At 43.5% G+C, this 27,626-nt stretch overlaps 1 protein-coding gene across 19 annotated transcripts in view; it reads left to right on the top strand.

Annotated features, from left to right (window-relative positions):
- Window positions 1–17,067, top strand: part of rab11fip4b (RAB11 family interacting protein 4 (class II) b) — a 51,511-nt gene extending 34,444 nt beyond the window's left edge. For 12 of the 19 annotated variants that reach the window (XM_076090191.1, XM_076090193.1, XM_076090202.1 and 9 more), the window contains 13 exons: window positions 3,286–3,536; window positions 3,872–4,039; window positions 5,575–5,709; window positions 8,266–8,301; window positions 9,706–9,805; window positions 10,297–10,400; window positions 10,496–10,636; window positions 10,804–10,885; window positions 11,636–11,773; window positions 11,887–12,045; window positions 13,336–13,416; window positions 13,876–14,019; window positions 14,616–17,067. In XM_076090191.1, the coding sequence (XP_075946306.1) occupies window positions 3,286–3,536; window positions 3,872–4,039; window positions 5,575–5,709; window positions 8,266–8,301; window positions 9,706–9,805; window positions 10,297–10,400; window positions 10,496–10,636; window positions 10,804–10,885; window positions 11,636–11,773; window positions 11,887–12,045; window positions 13,336–13,416; window positions 13,876–14,019; window positions 14,616–14,735 (1,659 nt within the window). In that variant the 3' untranslated portion in view covers window positions 14,736–17,067. Of the gene's footprint in view, window positions 1–3,285; window positions 3,537–3,871; window positions 4,040–5,574; window positions 5,710–8,265; window positions 8,302–9,705; window positions 9,806–10,296; window positions 10,401–10,495; window positions 10,637–10,803; window positions 10,886–11,635; window positions 11,774–11,886; window positions 12,046–12,795; window positions 13,806–13,875; window positions 14,020–14,615 lie in introns of those variants that run through there. The other 7 variants (XR_012953483.1, XR_012953482.1, XR_012953485.1 and 4 more) reach the window with 7 other exon arrangements.
- Window positions 17,068–27,626: the final 10,559 nt, after the last annotated feature.

Consider the following 27,626-nt stretch of genomic DNA (forward strand, 5'->3'; position numbering starts at 1 on the left):
ACAAATGCATTTTCGCAACGGTTTGGAGCTTCAGGACTCTGTCAACATGGTGTGATTTGTAGTCATCATTCACGTTGCATAAACTCATCTGAAAATAAAAACCAGCGTCGCTGCCAATTGATTCCCTAGTTCCTCAAGTTGAGGCGTGTGTGTTGGACAGATACACACTGGGGCGGTGCTTGCTGGTAGTTTCAGTTGTCTCTGGTCTTTTCTCTGCTCTACCTTCATTTTATTTCTCTCCACTTGACGTGTGGTGATCTCTCTCTCTCTCTTTCTCCATTCAGATTCCCGTAGAGAAGCATCCCTGCTCTTTACTTCCTGTCCCTCTAGCTCTTACTGCTTTCATCTCTATTGCAGATGCAATGGATGTAAATAATACATCTTTCCCCCCCCGAGAGCCTGGCCGTGTTAGAGCCTCTTCTGTCCTCATGTCATATAAATCTGGGCCACCGATCTTTGCCCGTTATACTCCAGGTGTCTGACCTGCATCTTCTCAGAGAAAGTTTTCACACGCTTATTCAGCCGAGCACCTGGACAGGGCTCTGCTAAGTTGGACAGAGAATCCACACACAAGACGTATGGCTATAGTTGTTGTTGGCATACGTCTCTTTATCACCTTCTCATCTCAGAAAATGGGAGCTGAATTTTCCTGGTTCTTCTCTGGTGTTAGCCTCACCTGGGAGAGGAAGAGAAGCAGGGAAAAGATCGGATGTCTGTATGTTAACTAGGTCAGACCCTGCAGCAACGGACCCACAGAGAGATCACAAATCTTTTTGCCTATTTTATTTAAAGCTATTTAATTCCTATGTTTATAATCTGTAGACATGGACGTGGATCAAAGCACAACACAGTGTAAATTCTCTTTCACTTCACACTGTTCTGTTTTGCATTCGGACCCAGTAGAGGTCATCCTCTTGATATGTGGTATAGATTTAAGGCATTTTAATGACTGATTTTATTATATTTTTTAGAATGCTGTTCATATATGAACATAGCATCCTGCAGAACAAATACAGTCCAGTGTAAATAGATGTTGGTGTAATATACGAGGTGTACTACCAAACACTAAAAGTCTTCAGACGCTCATAAAAACCTGCCGATAAATCATCAATAACGGAGCTGATTTAAAAACCCGAGCAAACATTTCATGAACTAAACTTCCTCCTTAGACCAAAGGGTGATGTGAAGGCGCGTCAGGCTTTCAGGCAGAGCCGCTGCAGTTAAAAAGCACGGCACATCTCGGCGTCCTCGGTTCAGGACAGCCATGTGTTCGCTCCGGGGGGGAATGGAGCAACTCAAAACACTCTGTAGGCACATGTTGTGGCAGTTACAGCCCCCAAGTACAGAGAGAGTCATACTGTAAACACGCACACAGCTCCTCCCTCCATCATCACTTGTTCACTATTCTCATCATAGTGCAAAGTAGGATGGCAGCAGCTTTCAGAAAAAGCTTTGATTGGCGGCCTAAACGATGCTCTCGTTCTCCCAAAAATGGTACTTGACTGACTGAACACTTGAACAGGAAAATAAAGCTCTTTAAATATTTTGAAATGACAATTAAATTCAACCTCTACTATGTATATTGCATTAGTGTAGTCTATTGTATTGCAGAGGCAGCTTTTCTCACCTTTTCATCCCACATTGGGAAGCTTAGTTCTGTAGCTAGAAAAAAAACTTCCTCTTCTTTCTTCCTCAAAACAAACACAACAGGTGTCCAACTTCCCTGCTGTGGTAGCTTGTTCAGTATTTTTTTTTTTAAAGGTTGTGTTGGAGTACAGAAGGGGCCTCTCACTGTTTCTTTTTTCCTGTCTAAGGAATGCTAAAGAGGCCTTTATCCTTGGTTGTATTCTGGGTGACTCCATGGTGGCTCTTTGTTACAGTACAGAGCCTCAGTTGATGAGTTCAACTTTTAATTTACTTGTACAGGCATGCATTATTGTGTGTGTTTTTTTTTGGGGGGGGGGGGGGGTATGGGATAGGGATGTAAACAAATAATCATCTCTAAACGAACACAAACAGCATTTAGATTTTTTCGCAGTAATATTTGTAATTTACAGACAGATCTCAGAGGTAAATGGCAAATACATTTATTTTTTATTTTTTCATAGACACTACAAACCAACTTTATTTTCATCTGGATCTGCATGCACAACCTCTGTTTTTTTTTTTATTAAGCAATATGACCCAAAAAGCTATCATGGCCCGTTTGTTTGTTTAATCAATTTTAAATTTTTAAATTTCTCCTCTTTTGGGAGAATAGCTTTGCATTTTTTTTGTCGGCAAGAATCAAATTCAAATCATGTTTTGTTATTTGATCATTCAGGTACATGGTTAAATTATTAGCATTTTGTATATTTTGTTATACATTCATACTTGTACATACAATCTGGACGTTTTCGAACAACTTTTTGCTTAAGGCCTCACTCACCTCTGCTATAAATCCGACTACATATATTTTTGTGAACTTCAGATAGTAGCTTTGCTTTAAACCCTTCGTATGGGATCTGATTACCTCTTCACCTGCCCTCTGCAGTGCTTAGTCATGCTGAGATAAGTCCTTGTTCTCTGTTGCATTAGAAGAGATTTGAGCCGTCGAAGATTGTAACTAGACGGAGCGGGACCTGTGACCTGTGACCCGTTGCCCTTTCACCTTTTCTAGCCCTCCAGGCCCCCAATGTGAGCTTAAGACCATTCCCACAGTGAAGGAATTCACTAAGTGGGAGGACCAACCTAAGTGTTAATGCTTCCAACAGCCGTGATTTGTGAGCAGCCCTCCTAAAACTAAAAACAAGTCGTGCTATTCGAATGAATAACAAAGGACTTCCATTGTATGAACTGTATGAATTTTTTTTTATTGTTTTATAATTGTGCTTTTCTTAATTTCTTAATCTAAACCATTCCACACATTCCCCTTATAAATTAAAACCCACATGCTCTTCATAATGGTGCCAAGGCAGTGTTTTTATAAATACGATGTTCCTTTAAGGTTATGACCCTGCTCTCTGTCTACACATAAAGACAACGACCGCTCTATTACTTAAGATTATTTTAGCAAAACATCTTCACATTTTAAGTAGCATCTTTTATAATGAAGGGGATTTATGTTCGCTTGCAATCGAAAGTGATGATGGAAATGATGCCATCAGTGTAAAGAGTCGCTAAGCAGGATTTTGGCAGCGTTAACTGTCATCACAATAACAGCCGCACTCAAACTCTGCTTCTTGTTTCTGCAATTTCGGTGCCTGTGAATTAGTCTGTAAACGCACTCTTCCCGTCATTCTCCAGGGCGGTGAGGAGGAGCGGCTTTGTCCGGTCATCATGTGCACGCGGGCCTTTCCTGACCTCGTCCCTGAGTGCCAGCTGTTCCCGGGAGAGGTGGAGGAGCCTGAGGAGGAGGTGGCAGACGAGGGCAGGGAGAGGGAATCGGACCGAGACAGTGCAGTGGAAAGCACCCAAGGGTCAGACACCTCCGACGGGCCCATCCGACCTGAAGACAAGGAAGACGCACTGGGGCATCTCTTTTTCCCTGGGGAGAAGTAAGCTTTTTTTACTACTACTGCTTTACTGTCTGTCTCACTGTCTCTAAATCAGTCCACATTCGGTGATGCTCCTTGACCTTCATTCATGGGGACAAATATCTATTTCTATTTATATTGATTCTCCTCGCTGCTGTTTCCTCAATCAGACTCTCTAAAATTCTCTGTCAGACTAAAAATATAAAAACATTATTTTTCAAATAAATGCAAAAGTCATACAGCCACAGGAGCCTCTCTCTGCTACTTTTCCTGTTTAGCGTATCAATCCGCAAGGGACATTTTGGGGAAAATAAACTCAATTAAGTAAGTATAACACCCCCCTTCTTTTTCCTCAGGTGTGGTCAGACCAGCGTCTCAGTGACCTCCGACCTATCCCTGAACGAGGAGCAGTTCGAGGACTACGGAGAAGGGGAGGAACCGGACTACGCTCCCAGCAGCCCCTGCCCGGACGACGAGACTCGAACCAACGGGTGCTCCGACCTCGGCTCATCCGTTCCCTCTAGGTAAGAGAGGGTTAGAGAGGGAAACATTGTGAGACATCGTTCCTCGTGTTTGAGTGCTGAGGGGGACACTAGTAGGTTATCGGCACCTCAAAACTGTATACCTGAGCCACTAAAATAACCAAATCCACAATAGGTCTATGCTACCTCACCTAAGATGACGACCTCCTCCGTTTACAACTTAAAGAATAAAACGTTAACAAAGTGCTATTTAACACAGTAAAAGCTATATCGTTGTAAAGTGGTCAACATGGTGACGGTGGCTATTTTTGGCGTCACAATAACAGTCAAACATTTGAATATTAAAATACTTATGTTAAGTCCCTCCCCAGCATCCTCTGAAGAAACTCAAGTTTTGTCAAATTCTCTCTCAAACTCTCGGCGTTGGCTTGTTGCAACAGTAAAAGGAATTTGGCTAATTAAACTCCTTCATTGAAATGATTGTGTTGCTAAGTGGACAATCACACATGATCACCTCGTGAGTACAAAATCATTATCCTGCTGTTTTGGGCGTGACAGGGAGTAATGTGGTGAAAGTGCAGGGTCAGCGTAGTTACTGCACAAATAGCCTTAATTTGCCTGTTATTTACGTAAATATTATCCGGCATTTCTTCCAGGGCCAGCAGCACATTTCTGGTGGCCCAGCAGTGCAGATAAAAGGTTCTCGGAGGTTAGGTTCTGATTAAGATATTGACCATTTCCTGTAGCTCCAATTAAATATTATGGACTTGAGGCTCCACTCCGCAGAATCATTTCCTGACTCTTATTATTATTATTATTATTATTAGAGTCTTGACTGTAGAAGTGTAGCTTCGGAGTTCTTGCCCTGAAGGCCACATTAATATTCAACAAAGGCCTGTGTTTAATGGGATTAAGTCTCCCGGCTGATAGAGTTGGGAATGCTGCTCCTTTCTCGCATACCAAGCAGACAAAACTCACCAAATGGAGCTGGCATGGAGATTTAAATTCAAAATGAGGCCCCGGATTTACAAGAAGTGAAAGAAGTTTGAGTGACTACAGCACAAAGTGGGTTTAAAGGCTCACACGCTAATTTTGGTATTTTGGCCTCCTAAACCAATTTCTTAGAGTTTTTGGAGGTTGTGATTTTGAGAACTCTGTGTTGACTTTCGGGAAGTTATTGGAAACTATAACAAAAACAGGGAGTGTATCTTCATGGCTGCAATACAATCCTCATTTTGGCAACAGATTTGGTAATGAGGTCATAGTTTCGCTATCTTGCTTTAAGCGTTTCACAACATACTGTAACACAATAACTAAGAGGCTGCAAGAAAAACTTCTGGATTCAAATATTCATTCCAAACAAAGTGCTATTGTCGAGTACCTTTGTAGCAAAGGAGTTTTCTTGGCACCAGCTCGCAGGTTTTATATCAGCCTCACTCTTCTACGCACTCGAAGTGTCGTATGCTCACGCATGCACATGTAACCAAAATGGCGATCCCCTCAGCGTGTTGAGCAGATAAAAACTGTACGCACGTCTGTGTGTGTGTGTGTGTGTGTGTGTGTGTGTGTGTTCACAGTGCGGGCCAGACTCCTCGTAAGGTGCGTCAGCATTACACCGGTGAAATGATGGATGTCTACTGCTCTCAGTGCAGCAAAAAGGTCAACCTGCTGAACGACCTGGAGGTTCGCCTCAAAAACCTCAAGGCTAACAGGTAGGACACACACACACCGGCAAACAACACAGTATCACACAAGATCTGCACCTACCAAAACCCAGGTGTTAGTACAGCTTCAATAAGAAGTGGCTCTGTGAGCTATTTCTACACAGTTTTCAGCTCTTTCCTGTCCTCAACTTGTTCCCGCTGACCACCGCGCTCTTATCCTGACTGCAAACCTGCCAAATCAAATCGCCATCATGTCTTTGTATTCGATAACTCCACAGTGAAATGTACTGTAGCAGAAATGCAATACCAGATGACACAAACAGAAATGGGTAGAGTGACTTACTTCTGTGAGTAATTAGCCTCAATTATCCCGGCGGTTTTGAACACAACCATTGTACATTAGAACACAATAATTGAATTATGTGCCACAGGAACTATACACCATAGTGCGATATAGAGTATGTCTGAAGTGTTCCTCCTGCTGTTCCTATGCAATCACACACACACACACACGAACGCTAATCGATCGTTACGTATTGCGGTCGCTCCTGTGCTGACCTCCCCAACCATTGTAATAGGGAATCTATTATTGGAAACATAATCCATTAATACAGACCGCTGGCGACCTGCGAACACAAGAGTGCAGACACAGAGACGACACGATGTTGTAGAATAATGTTTTTGGATATAGTGTGAAGCGAGAAGTTACTTTTGTTGCTTTGCTACTTGGACACACTGCTGACTCTGCAGGGTTTCTCCCCAGAGAGAAATGTCTCTATAATCCAACGCGTCTCTCCTAATTAGACATACGCCTCCCCCTTATAAATAATGAAGTAGAGATGGGCAGAGCGGAAGAGTTAGGGAGTGGGAAGAGCAAGAGGTAAGGGAGAGTGAAAATGAAATTGATTGGAGAATTGAGTGAGCTCGTAGGAAGTGGATACGGACTAGTGGTGGGAATGGATCTTGATGAGTATGAAACTGTCTCAAATTTAAAAAAAAAAGGCATCGTATAGCTCAGTCCAAAGAACGGTGGATTTTAGGCAAGGCTCGATGGATTCAGAATGGACAGAGGAAGGAGCTTTTGCCACGAAGCAGCGTACGGTATTTAAAGGATCCCTTGTGCGTGTCAAGCTCCTTCACACACGATTAATCACATTAAATTGGCCACAGGGAAGCATGGGTAATGAACCCATGAAATTAGTGGGTGGGGTTTGAAAATGGTGCACAGATGAGGAGGATACACATTAAATTCATTATAGCTTCAGTAGGCATGCTATCAATTAGTGGAAAGCAATCTTATGTTGATCGCTCCTTTTCTTCCCCACATATGATTACCTGTTGCACACCACACAAATGATCACATGAAGTGTTATCCAATTCAAATGTACGTATGTTTGTGCAGGATACAAGCATCCTGTAGCAGATCCACAAACTCAGTGTCATGAATATTTATCAAATTATTAAAAAAAAAAAAGAATTAAATATAAATAAAAAAAAAAAATAGAAGTGTATGTACAACAAAAACGAGGAAGAAATGGAATCCATGGTATATAAAGGTTCTTTATACGGGAGCATTTTGGTTGCCTCTCCATGGCTCTCAACTTGGCGACGGCTTGCGGCTAACAGCGCTAAAAGAGCAAACTAAGGCAGCAGTGCTGACAGAGCTAACGGTGTTTACCGGAAGGGGGAACCGTAGGCTGGGTGCGACGCCTCCATGACAACGCCGTCAGTTAGTGATTGTATGCTTAAATGTTTTTAATGTGGACTTTTTGAAGTGAGCTACAAGAGATTCAAGTAAAAAATTTAATCGAAACACATGCAAAGTGACGGAACTTAAAATGTTGAACTTGCATACGTAGATCACCGGCACTTTCACACAAAAATGTTCAATAATAAATGAGTGCATTTTGTGCAGTTCAGAGATTAAAGATAAACGCTGCAAGCAGTAATTCTCCTCTTCCATTTAGGTTCTGAAACGTTAAAGAGGACATTAGGTTAAGTGAAACATTAGCTGCAGGGGAATCGTTTTGTCACTCAGGATTGTACTCTCTCTGTAAAACTCTGCTGAGTGGATGCTCCTGTAACATCAGCCTTTTCGATCTCCACCCTTGTCAGATATTTATCAGTATGATATTGCACCGCACCGTTGCCAAAAAGACATTTTGTTTGTGTGACTTAGACAACGATACTGTTGAAGCAGAATGATTGTTTGATCTTGGACTTTTTTAAAGTATACGACATGAGCGGCCCATTTGTGTTGGCCCCTACAGTATGTTTGCTCATTTTTGTTAATCCGATGTGAAGCCCCGACACAGACAGACGCGTCACACTGAATGACTCTTTGGGCGTTTGTTCCCCTGAGACAGTTGCTGAGCTGGCAGAAACCTCCGCTCACTGAACCGGGAGCGACATCGTGTTATCATTGACATGTCCTTCAGTATTTCTTTCTCTCTTTCCAGCGTGTCTGTCACACTGAATAGCCAAAATCTTAATTGCCATCGGCAGTTAGTTCCACTTTATTGTTGAGCCGAGTGAGTCTAGACGTATCGCTGCCATTTCACTGTAATAAAAAATGTCTGTCATTTTGTTTTTCCCTTTTTGCAGCCCCAACAGGAAAATCACCAGCACTGCTTTTGGAAGGTAAGCCACTCACCTGTGCGTGCGTGCGTGCGTGCGTGCGTGCGTGCGTGCGCGCGTGCGTGCGTGCGTGCGTGTGCGTGTGTGTGTGTGCGTGTGTGTCTACAGGGAAGGTCACTCACTTGTACTCTGTGTGCTTGTGCATTATACAACCACATATTCGCTCTATTTATTGACATAGTCACACAAACACACAGCAAGATTAGTTATCACTCGGCTGGCAGACCATTGTGGTGGAACAGCAGGTTAATTAGTAACTGGTTATTCAGGAAACAACATCAACCCCGCACGACATCTGGATGGAATTAATCTGATCTGAAGCTGTAAAATATTTTGTTTCCGGAGTTGATAAAAACTACAAGACTTTGGACATCAGCTTTTTTACGTGTCAGCCATGTATCCCCCCCCCCTTCAAGGCCCGTTGGTCTGTACTAAGTGAAATGTTTTGTGTCCAGGCTTTTGTCTTATTTCCACCCGCAGTAACTGAGTTGTAGCGACAGAGTGAAAACGGCCTGTCAGACCTGATATATGTATTCAATATAAGGTTTGGCTCTCTCCCCTCGTCCCGCGACTGTACTCTGTGTCTGGTTTGATTACTTCTTCCACTTTATTGCTCTCTTTATCTGTTCTTCTACTCCAGCTCCTTCCTGTTTCCTCCTTTTCATGCCAGCCGTGGCATTTGCGTTTTCGTACGTACGTCTGGTCAATTCTCATAAATGCGATATCTAAGAAACGCCTGGAGGGAATTGTCTGCCAATTTGGCAGACGACCAGGATTCACGGTTGATCCGACAGTCAAAGGTCACTATGACTTCACAAAAATCAAGAATTTATATGCTAATTATGACATTTTCACTCAAATGTCTGATAGGATAAAAGGATGAAGTGATGACATGTTGGACAGACATGGATGTAAACCGCGGCTTCACTAGTTTGGCAGAGACGTACAACCATGAGGCGGTGATTCCTCCCCATGTTGCTAATCTCAGTAATGGAGCAGAAGCTTGCTGCTCTCAGAGAGGGCAGCTGTAGTCGCATCATGGCACGAATATCACGCTTTCAGGCATCTACAACAAGGTGTGTGTGTGTGTGTGTGTGTGTGTGTGTGTGTGTGTGTGTGTGTGTGTGTGTGTGTGTGTGTGTGTGTGTGTGTGTGTGTGTGTGTGTGTGTGTGTGTGTGTGTGTGTGTGTGTGTGTAAATTCTGTTTGCACCAGCATCCCTTCCTGGCACCATCCTTATAGTCCTATACCTTCGATGCAAACTCGCAGTAGGGTCACTGCAGACTAGAGCATACGCACTCTTCCTCAAACACACGCACACACATATATATATATATATCTAGTGCTCACCTGGATCTATTCGGGGAAGGTTCTTTAAGTGTATATGTGTCTCTGTGTGTTTGAGCAGGCAGCTGCTTCACAATAGCAACTTGAGCAGCAGTAACGGCAGCACGGAAGACCTTTTCCGAGACAGCATCGACTCCTGTGACATCGACATCAACGAGAAGGTACGATTGCGTTTGTGTCCTTATTTGTGTGTGTGTGTGTAGTTTTGTCTGTCCATGTGTTGATCTGTGTCAGCGGACTGCTCTCCTGTTTCTGTGTGGATACTAAAAACTCATTAAAGTTATCTCACCTTCAGCATTCTTAGAGCTCTTAGCACTAAAATCACAGAGTAAAGAGTCGCTCCCGGTGGATGCGCGGCTTAAGTTCAGAATGCTTATTCATAGGATGAGCCCCGTCAGGATTCCTCTTACGTCTGCCAATAAAAGGGACAGGGTTATCATTATTTATCCTTTAAAACCTCTGGAGTTGCACAATGGCTTTTAGGAAGTCAGGGAAGTGTTGTTGTTTAACGCCAATGTGATTTTGTTTTGTTGAGGGATAACTTTCATCACCATCAAAAATCATCTTGAATGCCTTAATATAATCACATTATTAATCACATTATTACGACCACGGAATTCAGGATTTAGTAAACTGTCTCTGTTCCTCTCAGGTGAGTTCTCTGGAGAAGAAGGTGGCAGAACTGGAGAGCGAGATCCTGATGAGCGGAGAGCTCAAGTCCAGGCTGAAGCAGGAGAACACGCAAATAGTACACAGGTAGAGTCAGACAACTGGGTCTCGCCAAAAAAAGCCACCCTCAGCTCGAGTGGTGATACCGTTTTGAATGAATTTTGCGTGTTCAACCGTCTCAGGGTTCATGAGCTCGAAGAGCAGCTGAAAGACCAGGAGACGCGAGCAGAGCAGAGCGTGGAGGAGGGCCTGAGACGACACCGGGAGTCCTACAGCAAGATGGAGAGAGACAAGAACACGCAGATAGAGCTGCTGACCAACCGGTGAGGAACTCACCGATGGCCGAGCACACATACACGCATGTTGTTACGCAAATGTATGAACCCGTGAGAGTGTATAGTCTGATGCAGAGGGTGTTCAGTGTAAAGAGCTGGACGCTTGTGAGAGAAAGCGGAATATAAACTGACGTAAAGGGATTTTGTGTTTTTAGAGTGAAGCAGGTGGAGGAGGAGAACAGTGACATGAGTCTGAGCTTGTGCCGGTTCAAATCACAGACGGAGAAACTGGATGAGGTAAGCCATGTTTACTTTTATCCTGTCAGTCTGTTACTTCATTCTGTCCTTTTACACATCGTGGTCAAAAACTGAAAGAGGCATGTAGCCTCTTGTGGCTCCGGAGGGGGGGGTGGAGTTAGAAAGAAGTGAGCTTACCAGACCTCTGTAGCTGCTCCTCAGTGAGGCTAGTGGCTCGAGGCTACACGAGCCACTCCTTGCATGACACGCGCAAATCTCCACCCGAAAATCGGCAGCAGCGTTGTAATGTGGGTAACGCAGGCACCGGGCTCTCGACTTGGAAGAAGAATGTTTGGAATAACAAGGACAAGGGGCCTCATGCAAGAGGCACTCGTATGAACAGATTTGTTCTTAAGTGGCTTGTACGAGTGATGCAGAAAAACTTGCCGCATTCACCAATTTTCTCGTATTTTGATTACGACCTGTCGTAGGAGTCATGTGCAAATAATCTGCTGTTGCGTGGCATCTGGTGTTGTTGAGGAGGAGGGGCCAACTTTGAATGTTGTTTTCAAACGGCAACTGACAGATCTCACTCATTCTGCCTTTAACTCTATATTTAAATACCATATCAAAGACCTGTGTCGTTTAACAGTATGTATACACGTGTCTTACCATTGTAGATATGTGCGTCTTAGTGGGTTTGCACATTTTGAATGATCGCATGCTGTAAATAGGAACGCCTGTCTCATAAGTGAGAGTATGTTTGCGTGTCCGTTTTGACGCGCACAAAAACAAACTGTCGTTCCTCAGGAGAAGCAAAGGATGACAGACAAGCTGGAGGACACCAGTCTGCGCCTGAGGGACGAGATGGACCTCTACAAGAAAATGATGGACAAACTGAGACAGAACAGACAGCAGTTCCAGAAAGAAAAGGAAGCCATGCAGGAGGTGGGAGGGACTGTTCTATGCAATCAGACACAGAGTGGGTCGTCGGTTCTGCCGCCTCGTGCACCTGCAGAACACTGCGTTGACGTTGTGTAACATCCTGTCTCTGTGCGCAGCTCATTGAGGACCTGCGCCGCGAGCTGGAGCATTTGCAGCTCTTCAAGCTGGAGGCGGAGAGGACCGGCCGCAGTCGCAGCTCTTCCTCTGGGCTGGCGGACTTCAACAGCAGGACCAGGGAGGTGGAGCTCGAGCACGAGGTCAAGAGGCTCAAGCAGGTACTGACGAAAGGCTGTCTTTGTTAGAGCACAGTCGCGGTGATGTGGCGTCGTGCTTTAAGATGCAGAGGTAATCATTTCACATTGATTTGAGAGACTGTGCTGCTGCACAGCTTTAGATGAGATGCAACGTCTCGAAGCATCCTACATAAGTATACCCTCACAGATTGAACGCTGTCTTTCATGTGTGAATACTTGATTTATTTTAATTGTGACACATTTTTAATGAGGTACAGGTTCACTTTAGCTTTTTAAACATATTTCTCACCATTCAACATGACCGAGCTCGATGCTACTTACTCTTAGTCTCTGACTCTCTGTCAGTCCCTTCAGGCATTTGCAGCTTCGTAATCGCCATGATGAACACAACTTCATCTAATCCTCGCATTATTTCTAAGAACAATTATTTCACACACACACAGTGGCCAATTTAGAGCCTTTTAACTGTGTCCAATGCTCCTACACAGTGATTGAGAGTTAAATGTATCCCTGCAGAACTCTGAAGTTATAATAGTTTCCGTTTAACACGATGAATTATTGTTATTCTCCTGGCTGCTAAGTGCATCAAATTGAAGCAGGGTGATATATTATACATATTATCACACATTACCAGTGTGGTGAGGGGCTGCTAATGCTCACAGTCAATCACATTGGCTCCTCACATTCCCTTAAAAGCACCCCAACGTGTTGTACTGCAGAGTAACACGTGTTTAGTGCATTTTCTCTGCTCTTTTCTCTCCGTAATCCCAGATCCGCTGACATTTCCCTCGAGTTATCTGCCTGCCAGACTTAAATGTCATGTTACTGTTTCCATTCCTGCAAAGTGCACAGACCTGGTGCAAAGTAAACTTCAGAGACTAGAGTGTTTCTCAGATCAGAGAGTAAAAGTAGGTGTTAATGCTTCTGGAAGTTGCACAGAAGCCTTTTTTCCGGTTCATTTTCATGACAAAAAAAAAAAGGCAAAAACACGGAAGTTACTAAAACCACCAAACCTTGAAGCATGTCTATAAGTGGTCATTTAGAAGTGCTGGTTTGTACAGTGTGTGTCTTATCGGGGACTAAGATAATAAACTCCATGCCCCCGTGGCCTCAGACCAGAAGGGGAATGATAATACTGTCTTTATTTCTGCTTCAATCTGCAGATACTTCTTCCTCTCTCAATATATCAGAGTCTCGTCCAGATGTAATGTGAGAGGCACTGCCCTGTGACATCCATGAGGATTAGCTCACTATCTTATCCTTGCCTGTGCACCTCTGTAAATGTCTGTATGTGTGTGTGTGTGTGTCCAGCGATTTGTGTCCCAGGACTTTCTCCCCCTTGAACTCCAGCACCTGGTGTTGTCTGGGGCTCGGCTCCGTCCTGGTCTGATGGTAAAATTGCTTCTGTGACCTCCCCATTAACCACTAATCACGACGGAGTAGAGTGAACGTGCCCGAGCTGAACCGGGGTCAGTGCTGCAATTCCCTTTTTCAATGGCTCAGGGGAGGAACGAGGGAAAGGCACACTGACTTCTTGTCGGCGCTCAAAGGCAACTTAATCACGGAGCTCTCATAACACGGCAGAAAAGCAAAAAAAAAAAAAAAAAGGCAGGGGAGCAGTTTGTTCTGTAACACGCGTAACCCATGTTATGTCCTGTAGGTGTTGCCGAAATAGATTGCTGTGTTTGCTGCTGGATGAGGCACCTGAAGTGCAGTGTTTTGTCGCGTGGGTTGAGTGAGGCTTGAGTAGCGGCCATTTTTATTATTTTCTTTATCAAAAAGCATCATCGCCGCTGACAAAGCTCGCGTGGTCCAGGTGCTTATCTCATTCTCTGTCTGTATTCTTTTTAGGAGAACCAGAAGCTGAGGGAGCAGAACGATGAGCTCAATGGTCAGATCCTCAGCCTCAGTCTGTACGAAGCCAAGACGCTGTTCGCCACGCAGACCAAGGCCCAGTCCCTCGCCGCTGAGATAGAGAACGCCTCCAGAGACCAGGTGAAGATCAGGGCGGGAGACGTGCACATACGGGCGTACTTCATTCTTCAGCAGCTTCTGACTGAGTTACTATTGTTGACTGACTTGGATGGATTTAATCTGAACAATGTTCTGGGTGGTACGATCAGTAGTTAACGCTCAACTGTGTTGTTTGGACACATCACAGCATGGGGGTCAAAGATCACTGTGACCTCCCAAAACAAGCTTTTGAATTCATATGCTAATTATGACAATGTCACACAAATATTAATAATAATACATTTAATTTGTATAGTGCTTTAAAAGGTACTCAAAGGCACTTTACATGGTAAGAGAAAATGTGTTGGAGGATACAATGATAAAGTGATATGACTGTTTGGCGGAGGCACACAACCGTAGGCCGGTAATTCTAGTTTCAACCAAAAATGCCAAACATTCTCTGGCTCCACCTCTTGTAATGTGAGATTTAGCTGCTTTTCTTTGTTTTTTGTGCTAGAAAACTGATTTTTTTAAAATGTCATAATAGACACAAGAGTAAAACTAAGAGACTCTTGTGTACGCAATACGTGTTGGTGAACTGAAATGACAATGCGTTTCACAATCGTCTCTCTCTACAGTTAATGGAGGCCCTGAAGGAGCAGGAGGAAATCAACATACGTCTGCGACAGTACATGGATAAAATCATCCTGTCCATCCTGGACCACAACCCCTCCATCCTGGAGATCAAGGGCGAATAGCAGTGACTCAACTGGAATGAGAATCGGGGGATCATTCCAGTTGATTGGACAGAACCTGAAACCCGGGTCAGGAACCTGTACAGGAGAGCAGAGGGAACCAGAGCCAGGCTCGAGAAACTGGAACATATAAATAAACACGCGTCGCCACCTGCTGTTGGTGGCGGGAAAAGAACCTCTCGAATGGGATCCTGCGCTGAACTAAAAGGGAGTTTTATTTCTCGAGCAGGGATCGCTCCCTGGCTGCAGGTCAATGCTACTGTGACTCTTCTACCCTGCTCTGTTTTCATCCGCTGTCTATTCTGTGAACTGTAGCTACTGTCAACAACTTCTGATCTCACGTGACAAAACAGGTGACTTCTCCACTGGAACATCCTGCGCTAACTGAGGATCGACAGAGTCGCCCGATGTAGTACACTGGACTCATGTACCTTGGCATGACAACTGGAACAATGTGACAGACCTGTATCCTGGTGTAATACCGGCTGTATTGTCCACAGATGGGATGTTTTAGGAAAATACAGTGAAACCAGACCCTTTTAGAGGCATGAAGGCAGACCAGACCAGCGTCGCCTGATCTGTAAACTGCCCGTCTCTTCTCCCCTGTCACGTAGGCGTTCTCTGAAGAACGCATGTTGACATTTAATTTGGACCGGCGCGTTTTTTTAAGAAAGGATAGAGAAAAGTGTCAGAAGTGGTCAGAGGGAGAAAACAATAAGAGCCCCTACGACTACAAGGGAAGCGGAAGATGTGGGGCATCAGACGGCAAGCGAAGGAGGGTTTTAAGTGAAGTCGGTGATGGTTAATCGAAGGTGAATTTGTCTTTGTTAATTCTTGAGAACATGTCTTCCAGTGAGTCAATCAGTCCGGTAAGTGGCCCTTAGAGCGTCACTTTAAGGAGCAGGTAGCTGCGACCGAGGAGTGTCTTTGAACTGTAACTTCCATGGCTGCTATTTGCTAGCAATGCATCGGCTTGAAATATAAAGTACATTGTTGCTAGCAGTAGACCCGATGACGTTGCACAGAAATGTAAGGATATGAATGTACAGGGTGTGTGGTGACCGGTGTCACACGGTTCGACCGAATCAACTCTCCATGCTCAGTGAAATCAACTCAGATATTGTACGTGAGCAGCACAGGAGACTCACTTTTTGGTACAACAAAACAAACAAACTGGAATTGGCAATCTCATTGAAGGTTGCAGATTGTTTTTTAAAAGCCCTCTGAAACTCTCTTGGTACTGTAAATATCACGAATGTACAACTGGATATTTCACTTTCTGTGACTTTGAGTCGCTGTACTGGTTCTAGGATACGTCGTAACACACAGGTACTGTAATGAAGAGGGCATCGTTCACGAGAAGGGAAACAATTACAATCTGCTGTATTATGTAATTATTCCAAACTTAAGTTTTGCTTCCTTGCACAAAAAAAGAAAAAAGAAGTTTCCTTTTTGCATGGTTCACCTCTCTCTTCTGTCTGTGCCTTTTTGAGGACATTTTTCAAGACGACGTCGCTATAGATTCACAGCTTTTCCAAGGTACGTTCTATGTTTACGTCCAACATATTTCCTTGACTTGTAAATGTTGTAATTACATATAGTGATACTTTGTATTCATGTGCCACTCACCACTCTTTTTTCAGATTGATACTATATAAACTATTTTCTACAGTTTTATCAAGAAGGAAGCCGGCGTGTCGCTTTTCGGTTTCCTATTAGAGAAGCGGTATGGCGCAACGCTTTGTAAGGCGCGCAGGCCAGGTTAGCGTCTTGGGAATATTTTGTCAATGTGATGATTTTATAATGCGGTCGGGAATGTCATGTTTCAGGTCTCAGTTCTTTGTTAGTCCCTGGTAAGTTAATTGCTTTTCAATCTGCTTTAAAATGGCTTTTATATGGTTGTAAACTGTCTTCCTAACTTAAACAAATGGTGAGCATTATGAGCAATATTAACTTATTTACCAATACCTGTTGATTTGCGTCTTGTTTTGCTTCACAAATCTTTTTACTCTATAGCTGCTCGTTCCATATCTAGATTAAAAAAAAAAAAAAGCAGTAATTTAAGCTGTACAATTTGTCACAAACCCATTTTTGTAGCTCTTAAATTTTGAATTATTAGGGCTATCTAATGCAATGTAGTCACTATAAACGGCAATAAAAATGGCTTTGGCAGTGAGGCTGTCTCATGAAATTTCTTGTTTTATATTACGTTCATGTCTCCATGTTTCCATTTGTATCATTTCTAAAACAAAAAATCCCTTGTTCTATGCAGACAGTGTATGCTGCTGATTGTGTTGTGCATCCTGAGCTGTAAATAAAAACGTATCCAGGTATACATCACTGATCTCAGAATTTACAATCACTTGTTTATTGAGAGCTGGTTCCATCAGAGATTTAAAGATCCGAAGAAGAAGCAGTGGGACAACACGGCTGGAGTTGAAAGACATGGATTTAACTTGGTATCTATAGATATCTAAAAAAAAAATATATGAACAGCAGAACAAAGTATGAACCCCAATATTACACCCACGTGTGATTGGGGCCTAGTTTAAACCCAGTCTAAAATTGTTATTTGATATCAAAAGCTGTTTATTCCTTTGTCTAATTAGGAAAATAGAAGAAAAAAACATTTCAGCTTGTTGCTGCTTTACAGATGATGCTGTAAAGGAAAACAAATGCTATACATTTCATAGATATGTATATCTTTGATGTGGCGCAAATTTGAGTGTTAGTAAGCGCTGATGGGCAGCAGAGAAGTGCTTTGTTTGAGACGCTCCTTTTTTCCGCCGCAAGGGGTCGCTGTTTGACCAATAACGTCCCGGAATAAGAGAACCACAGAACTAGTCACTGCCATCGTCCTCTGCTAACAAACGAACTGAATAGCCATTTAAGCCTACAGGGGTTGGGATTTGATACTCGAACCAGATTTTAGGTTCTCTTTTAAACATTTTAAAATGACTCTACAAACCCAACTCTGCAAATATTACATTGTTTTCTGGAGACACCTATGGGCGTATCGCTTCCCTCGTCCCATTCCCGCACCGTGCGCCACCGGGGAGGTTTGCCTCAGGCTACAGCACAGGTAAGAGGTACAGTTAGGTTTTAACGCTACACTTACGTTAAAGGGATTGGCTTCACATTAAAAGCTTAACTGTGAGGTTCCCGAAGCTGTATTGTGTTAGCTGGATCGTTGTGTTCCCCCCCATGCTGATGACGGTAACTGTCAACAGCCGACACGACAATAGCGGTCAATCACAAGGCTAAGTTAGCTAATGAGTTAGCTTGCTGCAGGTAGCTAGCTTTGAGTCAACAGGAAGCTACAGAGCCAAACGTTAGCTAGCTAACTTAACCGATAATGTTTCTGAAAGGAGCTGCTGTCTTTGACGAAACGTTTAAAACGATGATGTGAAAAATTAAATGAACATCTTGGTAGTACGGTATTGGTATTCACGAATATTAAATGTTCTCTTTAGATTAGTATCTATGCAAAGCTTCAAAATCAAATATTAATGCTGTCGTAGGTTTTGCAGGGTGGCACTTAGGTTGCGTTCAGGTTATTTTTTTTTAAATGTAGCTTTTATTTTATGTTTTATATTCAGATTTCATACTGCAACGTATTCATTTGTTAGGCTGTTGTGATCTCAAGGAATGCTTTTAGATAAACTGCCATACTTTGCTGTTGTACCGCTTCAGTGTTGTTACTGAAGAGGGTCCTGCATTTACTGTTCTTTACACGTCTTCATCATTTTCGCTAGAATTCCAAGAACTGAAGTAATAGTTTTTTTATGTACATGTTTTTCCTGCGTTTTAAAATGCCTGAAGTAGGAGCACTGTTTCCATAGTTGGTTATCAATTTCTATTGTTTATCGAATTTGCACGTTCACAAGTACATGAAGCAACAATTTTAATTTGGGGACAGCCAAGCGGACTGATTATTGATATCTGACCTTCCAGACTTTCATTTCTCACAACCGCAATAAATCAAATTTCCCTTCTACTTTTTTTTTTTTTTTTTTGTGGTCAAAGCGTGCATGTTTATAGTTTACATCCCACTGCTTTTCATTTGGTGACACATTTTAGAAGCGATGACGGCTCTTGGCCACTAGATGGGAGAGCCGCTGTGAGATGAAGCTTCCTCTCAGTTATTCCACACACCTTCATCGGGTTCATTCCCAAGGACTTGGGAGACACAAGCACCCACTTGCACGGCTGTTCAGATAATGTGTGATAATGTTTCTGAAAGGAGCTGCTGTCTTTGACGAAACATTTAAAACGATGATGTGAAAAATTAAATGAACATCTTGGTAGTAGCGTTAAATTACCTTGTGTATGAGCTAGATTGATTTTAAAGGGAGCATGGCTTACTCACGTTTTTTGATGTATCAAACAGTGATGTTTTCAAGGAATCACTGAAGCAAATCCAGCCGCAAAAGACAATGTAAACTCAATTTAAGATTAAATCAATAACTTTTACAGGTTAATTTAGGGGGATTAATACTGTAGTCATACAAGGCTTCACAATTATGTCAATTTATCAACATAACTATCCTAATTCACACCAAAACAAATAAAGATATGTGTATCAGACTTGATTTTATAAAAAGGTCGCTAATTTGCAAAAGCTGTAAAAGAAAAAGAAGAAAAAGGCCCAAATTTAAAAAGAAATCCAAGCCATCAAACATTGAAGCAGAACATGACTTTTGCTTCCATAACCCCGTGACGTCCAACATTAATCCTCCCACTTCTCTTCTCTGTAGCTTTTCAAGACCATCCAAAACATATTTGGCTTAATTGTGCAAATCTGAGTAATTTCTGTCAGCATTTGCAAAGAAATTCAAATTGCACATTAGTGCTTTTTGCAACATATTTTGAAATGTAGCAGGGTGTAAGTTAAAGTTCTATTTACTGGTTTTATTATTTTGTCATTTTTCGGGGTCAAGGGATCACCAAAGTCATTAGGATTCATCCTCTGGGGACCCTGAATGTACCAAATTCCATGCCAATGCATCCAATAGTTACCAAATGTAATATTTCCACGAATATCTTAAATAGTTGATTATATATTCATTTTCAATATTAATTAATTTGGGGGTGGATTTTTGATTATTGTCAAGTTGTATTTTTTTCATCCTTTGCACTGACATCAAACGCTTCGTGTATGCATCACAGGTGTCGTGATGCCTCAAAACGGTATGAACTATGACGGTAGAAGAGGAGGAACGCGTCACAGCACCTGCAGAGTCAACAGTCAGGTCCCGGGCACGGGTGTGGTTAATGGAGCCGGTGCTCACAATGGGTGGCCGGCCGCTGCCACTGAGAGCACGGTGAATGGTGCCGAACCACCGTGCGTGGTTAATGCTGACGTTAATCATTGGTACAAGGGCAAGAGCAAAAAGGCAGCGCCCCCAAGGACACTCGGGAAAGAGCAAGGCACCGCTTCAGCCGTCACTGAGGCCTCAGCAGCTGGCGGGGTCCGCAGTGCGGCCAGTCCCGGTGAAATCTCGGTGAAGGGGGACGCTGCCGCCTCGCCCTGTAGTTCTGAACGAATCGCACCACAAATCATCCTGTCGGCAACGGCCAAGAACCAGAGGAGAAGGGAGAGATTCAAACCTAGGAAGAGGTACGCCACCTACCTTTTTTGAATAAATCGTTCAGGCATGGAGGCTCACGCCTGTCAGTCGAATCTCCCCCATATGACTTGAACGACGGCTGTTAGTTGTTAGATGAAGGAAGGCTGGTGTAGACAATTGGATCGGTTACAATGGATGTATCTGTTCCGTCAGACGGGTGACGTAAAAATGTGACCGCAAACAGGGATGCGAAAAATGCAACCTCACCGTTTTTTTGGGGTTGATTTCTACTCACTTAAAGTGACAGTTCACCCCAAAATCAGAAATACACATTTTTCCTTTTACCTTTTTATCGATCTAGATTGTTTTTCGGTGTGTGAGTTGCTTAGTTTTGGAGATGTCGTCCGTAGAGATGTCTGCTTTCTCTCCAATATAATGAGACGGCTCACAACAAGGTCTGTGGATTATCTTGAGTTGAGCCTTTCAAATGTATTGTTTTGCCGCTTTAAGCGCCATATAGTTGCACTTTATTTGAGAGAAGGCAGACATACCTACGACCGATATCTAATTTCCCTCGGTGACTTTTCTAGAAACACGGCAGTCTTCTGTCTAGAGAAGCCTCCACTCCCACTGATGCCACCGCGAGAGGAGGAGGACTGGGAAAAGGAGATCGCGGAGGTCACTCTGATTGACTGGGAAAAGAACTGTTACGGCGTCGAACCCTACGGTAAAGAAAAAACATCTAAATATTACAATTTCTGCCTCCACAGCACTGTATGTACACCATATGCTGATGTCACAAAATGCCTGTAATACATATACTAGTTATTATATACACACAGTTGAAGTCTTTCTTCTTTCCTTCAATAATGACTATGAGACAAAAACATAATTCAGGAACTAAAGGGAAACTAAGACATTGATATAACCAATTTCACCTTTCCGTTTGTCTCGCTCTTCCTACAGATGATTGACTGGTTTTCTGTTCCCTCCTCCAGGTCCACAAGATGTGATCCACTTTGCTTTCCGGGATTCGACGCTTCAGCAAACGGACACCGTCGACCTGCCGGTGACGGCCACTTACAGCCCGGCCGCGCACCACCAGCACCCCGTCCAGTGGCACTGCTACGGCACCCCCACCGAGCGAGACCAGTTCGCGGACGCCGACGAGTAAGCCAGACGTATTGCCGTGTGATAGGTTTGGTAGAAATCTGTGTTCGCGTGCCCCAAAAAAAAAAGAAGCCGAGGAGTTCCGCTGCGAATCTAGTTCGCCCGCGTCGGCATTGTGCAGATTTGGGGATCCTGCTTAGAATATTAGTTTGGTCAGGATCTATCTTATTTTACCTCATTTGAAACATTAGTGGACGAATATTAAATGTTCTCTTTAGATTAGTATCTATGCAAAGCTTCAAAATCAAATATTAATGCTGTCGTAGGTTTTGCAGGGTGGCACTTAGGTTGCGTTCAGGTTATTTTTTTTTAAATGTAGCTTTTATTTTATGTTTTATATTCAGATTTCATACTGCAACGTATTCATTTGTTAGGCTGTTGTGATCTCAAGGAATGCTTTTAGATAAACTGCCATACTTTGCTGTTGTACCGCTTCAGTGTTGTTACTGAAGAGGGTCCTGCATTTACTGTTCTTTACACGTCTTCATCATTTTCGCTAGAATTCCAAGAACTGAAGTAATAGTTTTTTTATGTACATGTTTTTCCTGCGTTTTAAAATGCCTGAAGTAGGAGCACTGTTTCCATAGTTGGTTATCAATTTCTATTGTTTATCGAATTTGCACGTTCACAACAAGTACACGAAGCAACAATTTTAATTTGGGGACAGCCAAGCGGACTGATTATTGATATCTGACCTTCCAGACTTTCATTTCTCACAACCGCAATAAATCAAATTTCCCTTCTACTTTTTTTTTTTTTTTTTTGTGGTCAAAGCGTGCATGTTTATAGTTTACATCCCACTGCTTTTCATTTGGTGACACATTTTAGAAGCGATGACGGCTCTTGGCCACTAGATGGGAGAGCCGCTGTGAGATGAAGCTTCCTCTCAGTTATTCCACACACCTTCATCGGGTTCATTCCCAAGGACTTGGGAGACACAAGCACCCACTTGCACGGCTGTTCAAACCCCGTTTCTCCCCCCCCCCCCCCGGTGTTTCGTTCAGAATGCAGCTGAAGATGGCGATGCAGAGAAACTGTTGCTAGACTGATTAATGTTATCTAATGGTGCTAAATCATTCATGTCCACAGACGCCATGTCAATAATAGATTGAGGTCATAATCTCCAGTCGTGAGCTCTGATGAGACTTTGTAGTTGGATTCTAAAAAAGCAGAGCGCTGGGGTTTATTTTAATTTATTTTTTTTCCCTTCAAAAGTATACAGCATCAGATCGTTCACTATCAAAGAGATGAAGCAGCTTTTGATGTGAGGGGCCAATGAGGAGGAGGAGTGGTGGTGGTGATGATGTCGTACTTTTCTGGTGTTCGCCGACACTTCCGATGGGGATTGAATGGTCACTGAGCACTTAAACCTCGTTAGCCCATCCACCCCCAGAGCAGGATGGGTCGTTTACTAAATGGATGGAGGAAGGACTGTCGGACTGTGAATGTCTTCGTCTGTTGTGAAGCATTAGTTTCCAGGACGCTGACCGTCTCCTTTAATTTACCCCGCCGATGATCATTCATGGGGCTCGGCCTAAAGAGAAAAAGATTCGCTCCGAAGCAGAATTCACATGTGCTATTTGTTTGACCTCAACACGGTTTAATAAACATTAGTGAGCACGAAGAACTCTCTCTCAAACCCAAAGCCTCTTTGACGGCAAGTGTTACACCGATGCTGTCTCCACAAGCATGTGACCTAAATGCTTTTCAATCACAAAGAAAATAAAATGCTTGTTTTCTAATTTAAAAATCCCCTCAATACGAGGATTCTGTTCACAAAACCCATCTGTTATTCATTGTCATTGCAGCAGCTCACATTTAGCTTTTTTGTGAGAGACTCAACTGGCATCATTAAAACAAACAAAAGCAAATAAAAAGTAATTTGTCTTTAGGGTGGATTTCCCCTCAAATTGCTGCAGTAGCAGTGCTGCTCTTGCATTATGATGTGGTGTGTGTGTGGGGGGGGGGGGGTATCAGATTTGCATTGTTAAGAGCTAGCGTGTTGTAATCCTGATGAGTGATTAATGCCCCGATACGTCTCAATGGACCCATTTCTCCACATCCTGCTTTCCCTCCCACGTCCACACTGCTGTTACTGTGTGGGTCAAGTTCAGCTCTCTGCTTGTACATCAGTACATCATTATTATTGGAGTATTGGTAATACACTGACCACCCACAGTGTATTATTGTATTGATTGCCAGATAGACTGCTGAGATGACTTTGGGAAATCAGCACCAGGCCCTTTTTTTTAATTTTATTTTAGTGCCACATTTGTCAGATGTGACTCACCACCAGCAGCACCAGTTATTTCCTCCGGTTCCAGCGTGGCCAGTCATCTAGCATTCAGCGTCTTCATTGATCTGCCAACATAATGGTTTGTTAGCCTGGCTCAGGAAGACACCCAGGACGATGAGAGAAGGAGGATTATCAGCTGACCGAGGCAAACGCGCTGCGGCGCAGCGGATGAACGTTTGTCAGCGGTTTTTCTAAACCCGCAGTCCTAAACCGCTAATCCTTCCTGCGCTTCCGTGTGGAGGCTGCAGCCGAACGCCCGGCCTCGTTGTACACGTGGTGACTGCAGGTCAACTCTCGTGGAACAGAACCAACAGTGTAGTATTGTCTGACGTCCAAATAGTATTAGAAACACATCAGCGAGCCACACGCCCGTGCAGTCTTGACTAAAGCGCCGTCCTGCCACCATTATCAGTCACCAGAGAACCAGATGAATGTGTATCCGCCGCTTAAAATAGTCCCCAACAAATCTCCTGTTTGAGTAGCCTTTGCTAAAAACTACAGTGCCCAGCTGTGTTCTGATTCTTTTCATGCCTCCAGCGACAGCCGTGGCCGGAGGTATTGTGTTTTTCGTTTTTTGTCCGTCCGTCCGTCCGTCCGGTCCATTTGTGTGAGCGCGATGTCTCAGAAATGCCTGGAGGAAATTTCTACAAATTTGGAACAAACGTCCACGTTGACTCAAAGTGGAACTGATTAGAATTTGGTGGTCACCGTGACCTCACAAAAACACATTTTTGTCCACAGCGTAAGAATTGATACGCTAATTATGACAATTTCACATGTCTAATGGGGTAAAATGACGAAGTGATGACATTTATGACATGAAACTGCAACTTGACTGAGGTGGTAATTCAAATTGAAGAAATGAATCTTTAAGCCCTGTTTTATGATATATTTAAATAATATATATTCATTTGGAAGCAATGGTCATTTGGGCAGAGTGCCACAGTCGGGGGGGGGGGGGGACCAGAAGGTATTGCGAGACATACGAACACATTGCTGGTTTTGGTCTTTTCCTGGGATTTGCTGACAAAAATAAACCCACATAGAGAATCAATAATAGACATTGTTGAATATTGACAGATATTCTGTGACTGCAATTCAAACACGTTATCAGGTTTGAGCTTGGGGAATCCCAAACTTGTGTATGGGTACGTACGAAGAAACGGAACCAAAATGTAACCAAATACTCTACTCATGGTATTTAATACTATTATGTCCTCCTAATCCAACGGCCTTTATAGATGCCGGATGCAATTAGGTCACCAAATCCTCTGTTCCCTCACATTCTTCCAAAAACAAACAACCAGTAATGTGTTGTGTCCGTTGGATCCTGTCCCGCCTCCTTTTAATGACCCCCTGCAGAGCTTGACTGCACATCCAGTTCAGACGAGTTCAGTCGGGCGTTTAGCTCCGTTTCTCCTCTGTGACTCACCTCCAGTCACGTTTTTTTTTTTCTTTCTTTTTTTAATCCCGTGCTTTCTCGCGATTGATCTTGTAACAGTACGTTGGCAAGTAGGAAGACGCCTGTGGTTAGCTAACCAAGGCCAGAGCTAACCAGTACGAGAACATCAATAAATTGGCTGTTTTGGGGGCTCTGGGATTCTGGTAAACTGGAACAATTATCTGCAGTCCACTAGTGGAAATTGGTAAAAGATGGAAACTACGAGGGCCTTTTGGAAAATTCGCCTCAGACGGGCTCGATCCGTGCCAGCGCCTATTTAATTTGGCGGCGTTAAATTTAATGACTCCCTGGCACTTGAAAGCTTTCTGGAAATGGTGGATAGTATTTCATGGCTTGTTTGTCAGCTGTGTGAGGATGTGAACACGTTGATTTCCATAAAGCCAATTGTATCGCACCAGAAGAAGAAGAGGGTTCGCGGTTTCCTGTCATTGTGACTTTGACCCAGTAGGAAGACGGCCAGGTTCTAGGGATCTGGGGGACAGATCATCCAAAAAGAAATGCACATCGCCTGTGGAAATGGTTGGCAGCCATGCCTGTGAAGGTTCCAGCTGCCTGGTGACACAAGCACGCTGTTTCTTAACTTTGTGATGAAACAACCCTCCCCCCCCCCCCCCCCCCCCCCCCCAAATAAAGTGCTGCAACGCTTCTGACTTTTCTTCCAAGTAGGTTATCTTACTCACCGTGTCATCTGCAGCCGTTTAAGGTTGATCCAGTTTATTGGTATTTGTAATTCAGATCTAGGTGCACTGTAATTAAGTCTTAGCGTATTTACTGTTTCTGGGTGGATTGATGCGAAAGAAGCCGTTGCCACATCTGTCGAGCAGAGGAAGGGCAACGGATTTTTTTTGCTGAGTCAGAGTGATTAGAATCGGAGGGCGTTGGGCCTGGAGTGAAATCTTCACCATATGGTGAAACTGGAGCGCTGCACCAGCGCTGAACGCCTGGATCTAGTCAGTTCACTTCCTCAGCGTCGCTGTAATACGGCTCTATGTGACATTCTTGTTGTGACACGGCAGTTTCTATTAGGGCACAGTTCAGGAAATGCATATGTTTGAACGTATTTCCTCCTGACTTGAATTACTGCGGCATATTTCAAGCTTTGGGGGAATGACAGTCCAGTTTGTGGACCCTTACGACTGTGTGAAATATTATGAGGTCGGATGGAGAAGATTGTGCCATCCTTAAATGTTTTACGACCCATTAACACAGACATTTCCACAGGGGATTTAAAGTGGAAGAGGAAAATGCCTGAGATTCGTTTTGCTCTTATTTGGACTTGTTCATGTTCTCGTCATGGCCTTCCTTGTAACATAGGAGTAATATTTTCCTTTTAAATGGACTGCACTTACTCCTAGAGGTCTTAGTATAGGAGGCCACTGTGTCAGTTCATAGTCCATTAAGTCTACACTTTGTATTTCTTAAAGAATTAAGAAATGTATTTTTATTTGAGATTGAAAGATTATTCTGGATTTGTTGCTTTAATAGTCAGTCACTTTACACCAAACCTATCCAGTAGGGCTGAAACTAAGTCATTATTCTTATTCTAAATTAATCTCACAGGGATTTTCTTCTATAATCCACTTGTTATGGCCTATAATATGTCTATAAATACTGAGAAGTTACCATTTCAGTTCCCCTATACCCAAATTGACATTGACACCAACAGTCCAAAACCCAAAGATGTTCATTTTGCTCCGAGAAAACCAGCAAATATTCATATTTCAGAACTTTTTTCTGGTTTATGCTCTGTGTTGAAACAGTGTTGAACTTAAATTTCCCACTAACATATGTGGAGTCGAACCCCAATCCCCAACGTGACCTTAACGCTTACACCGTTCCTCTAACGTCCTCACCCGAAGCCTTACTTCAGGTTTCAGGAGGAGGCGGTGGCGTCTTTTTGATCGTTGGTAATTAAAGGGTTATCCGTCTCCATGCGGGGGCATCATTCGGCGCTTGCAGTACCAGGCCAGGCCCAGACGGAGGCGGTGTTCGTCAGCCGTGCGGCTCTCTGACCCTCTGGCCTGTTGGGATGCTGGGCTCGTAGCTCTGGGCTGGCTGCCACGCACCGGCCTGTGACGACCTGCTCGTCTGCCTACCTGTATATCCGCCTCCCTACCTGTTTGCTTGTCTCTTACTGACAACCTGTCTGTCTTGTCAAACTACTCGCTTGGGTGTCTCAGTGCTGCCTCTCTGGACGTCTCCCGCCCGGTAGCTTTTTATATATATATATATATATATATATATATATATATATATATATATATATTTATTTTATTTTTTTTCGTGTCGGTCTTGCTGCAGTAGCTGCCGAGCTGTCGGTCTCTCCCCCTCCTCCGGTCCTCTTTTGTCATCGTGTCTGGCTGTCTGGCTTCCCAGCTGGAAGGGATGTCTGGATA

The sequence above is a fragment of the Anarhichas minor genome, unplaced genomic scaffold (genome assembly GCF_050575085.1).
Source record: "Anarhichas minor isolate MPS153535 unplaced genomic scaffold, ASM5057508v1 ptg000012l, whole genome shotgun sequence".
Taxonomy (NCBI): domain Eukaryota; kingdom Metazoa; phylum Chordata; class Actinopteri; order Perciformes; family Anarhichadidae; genus Anarhichas; species Anarhichas minor.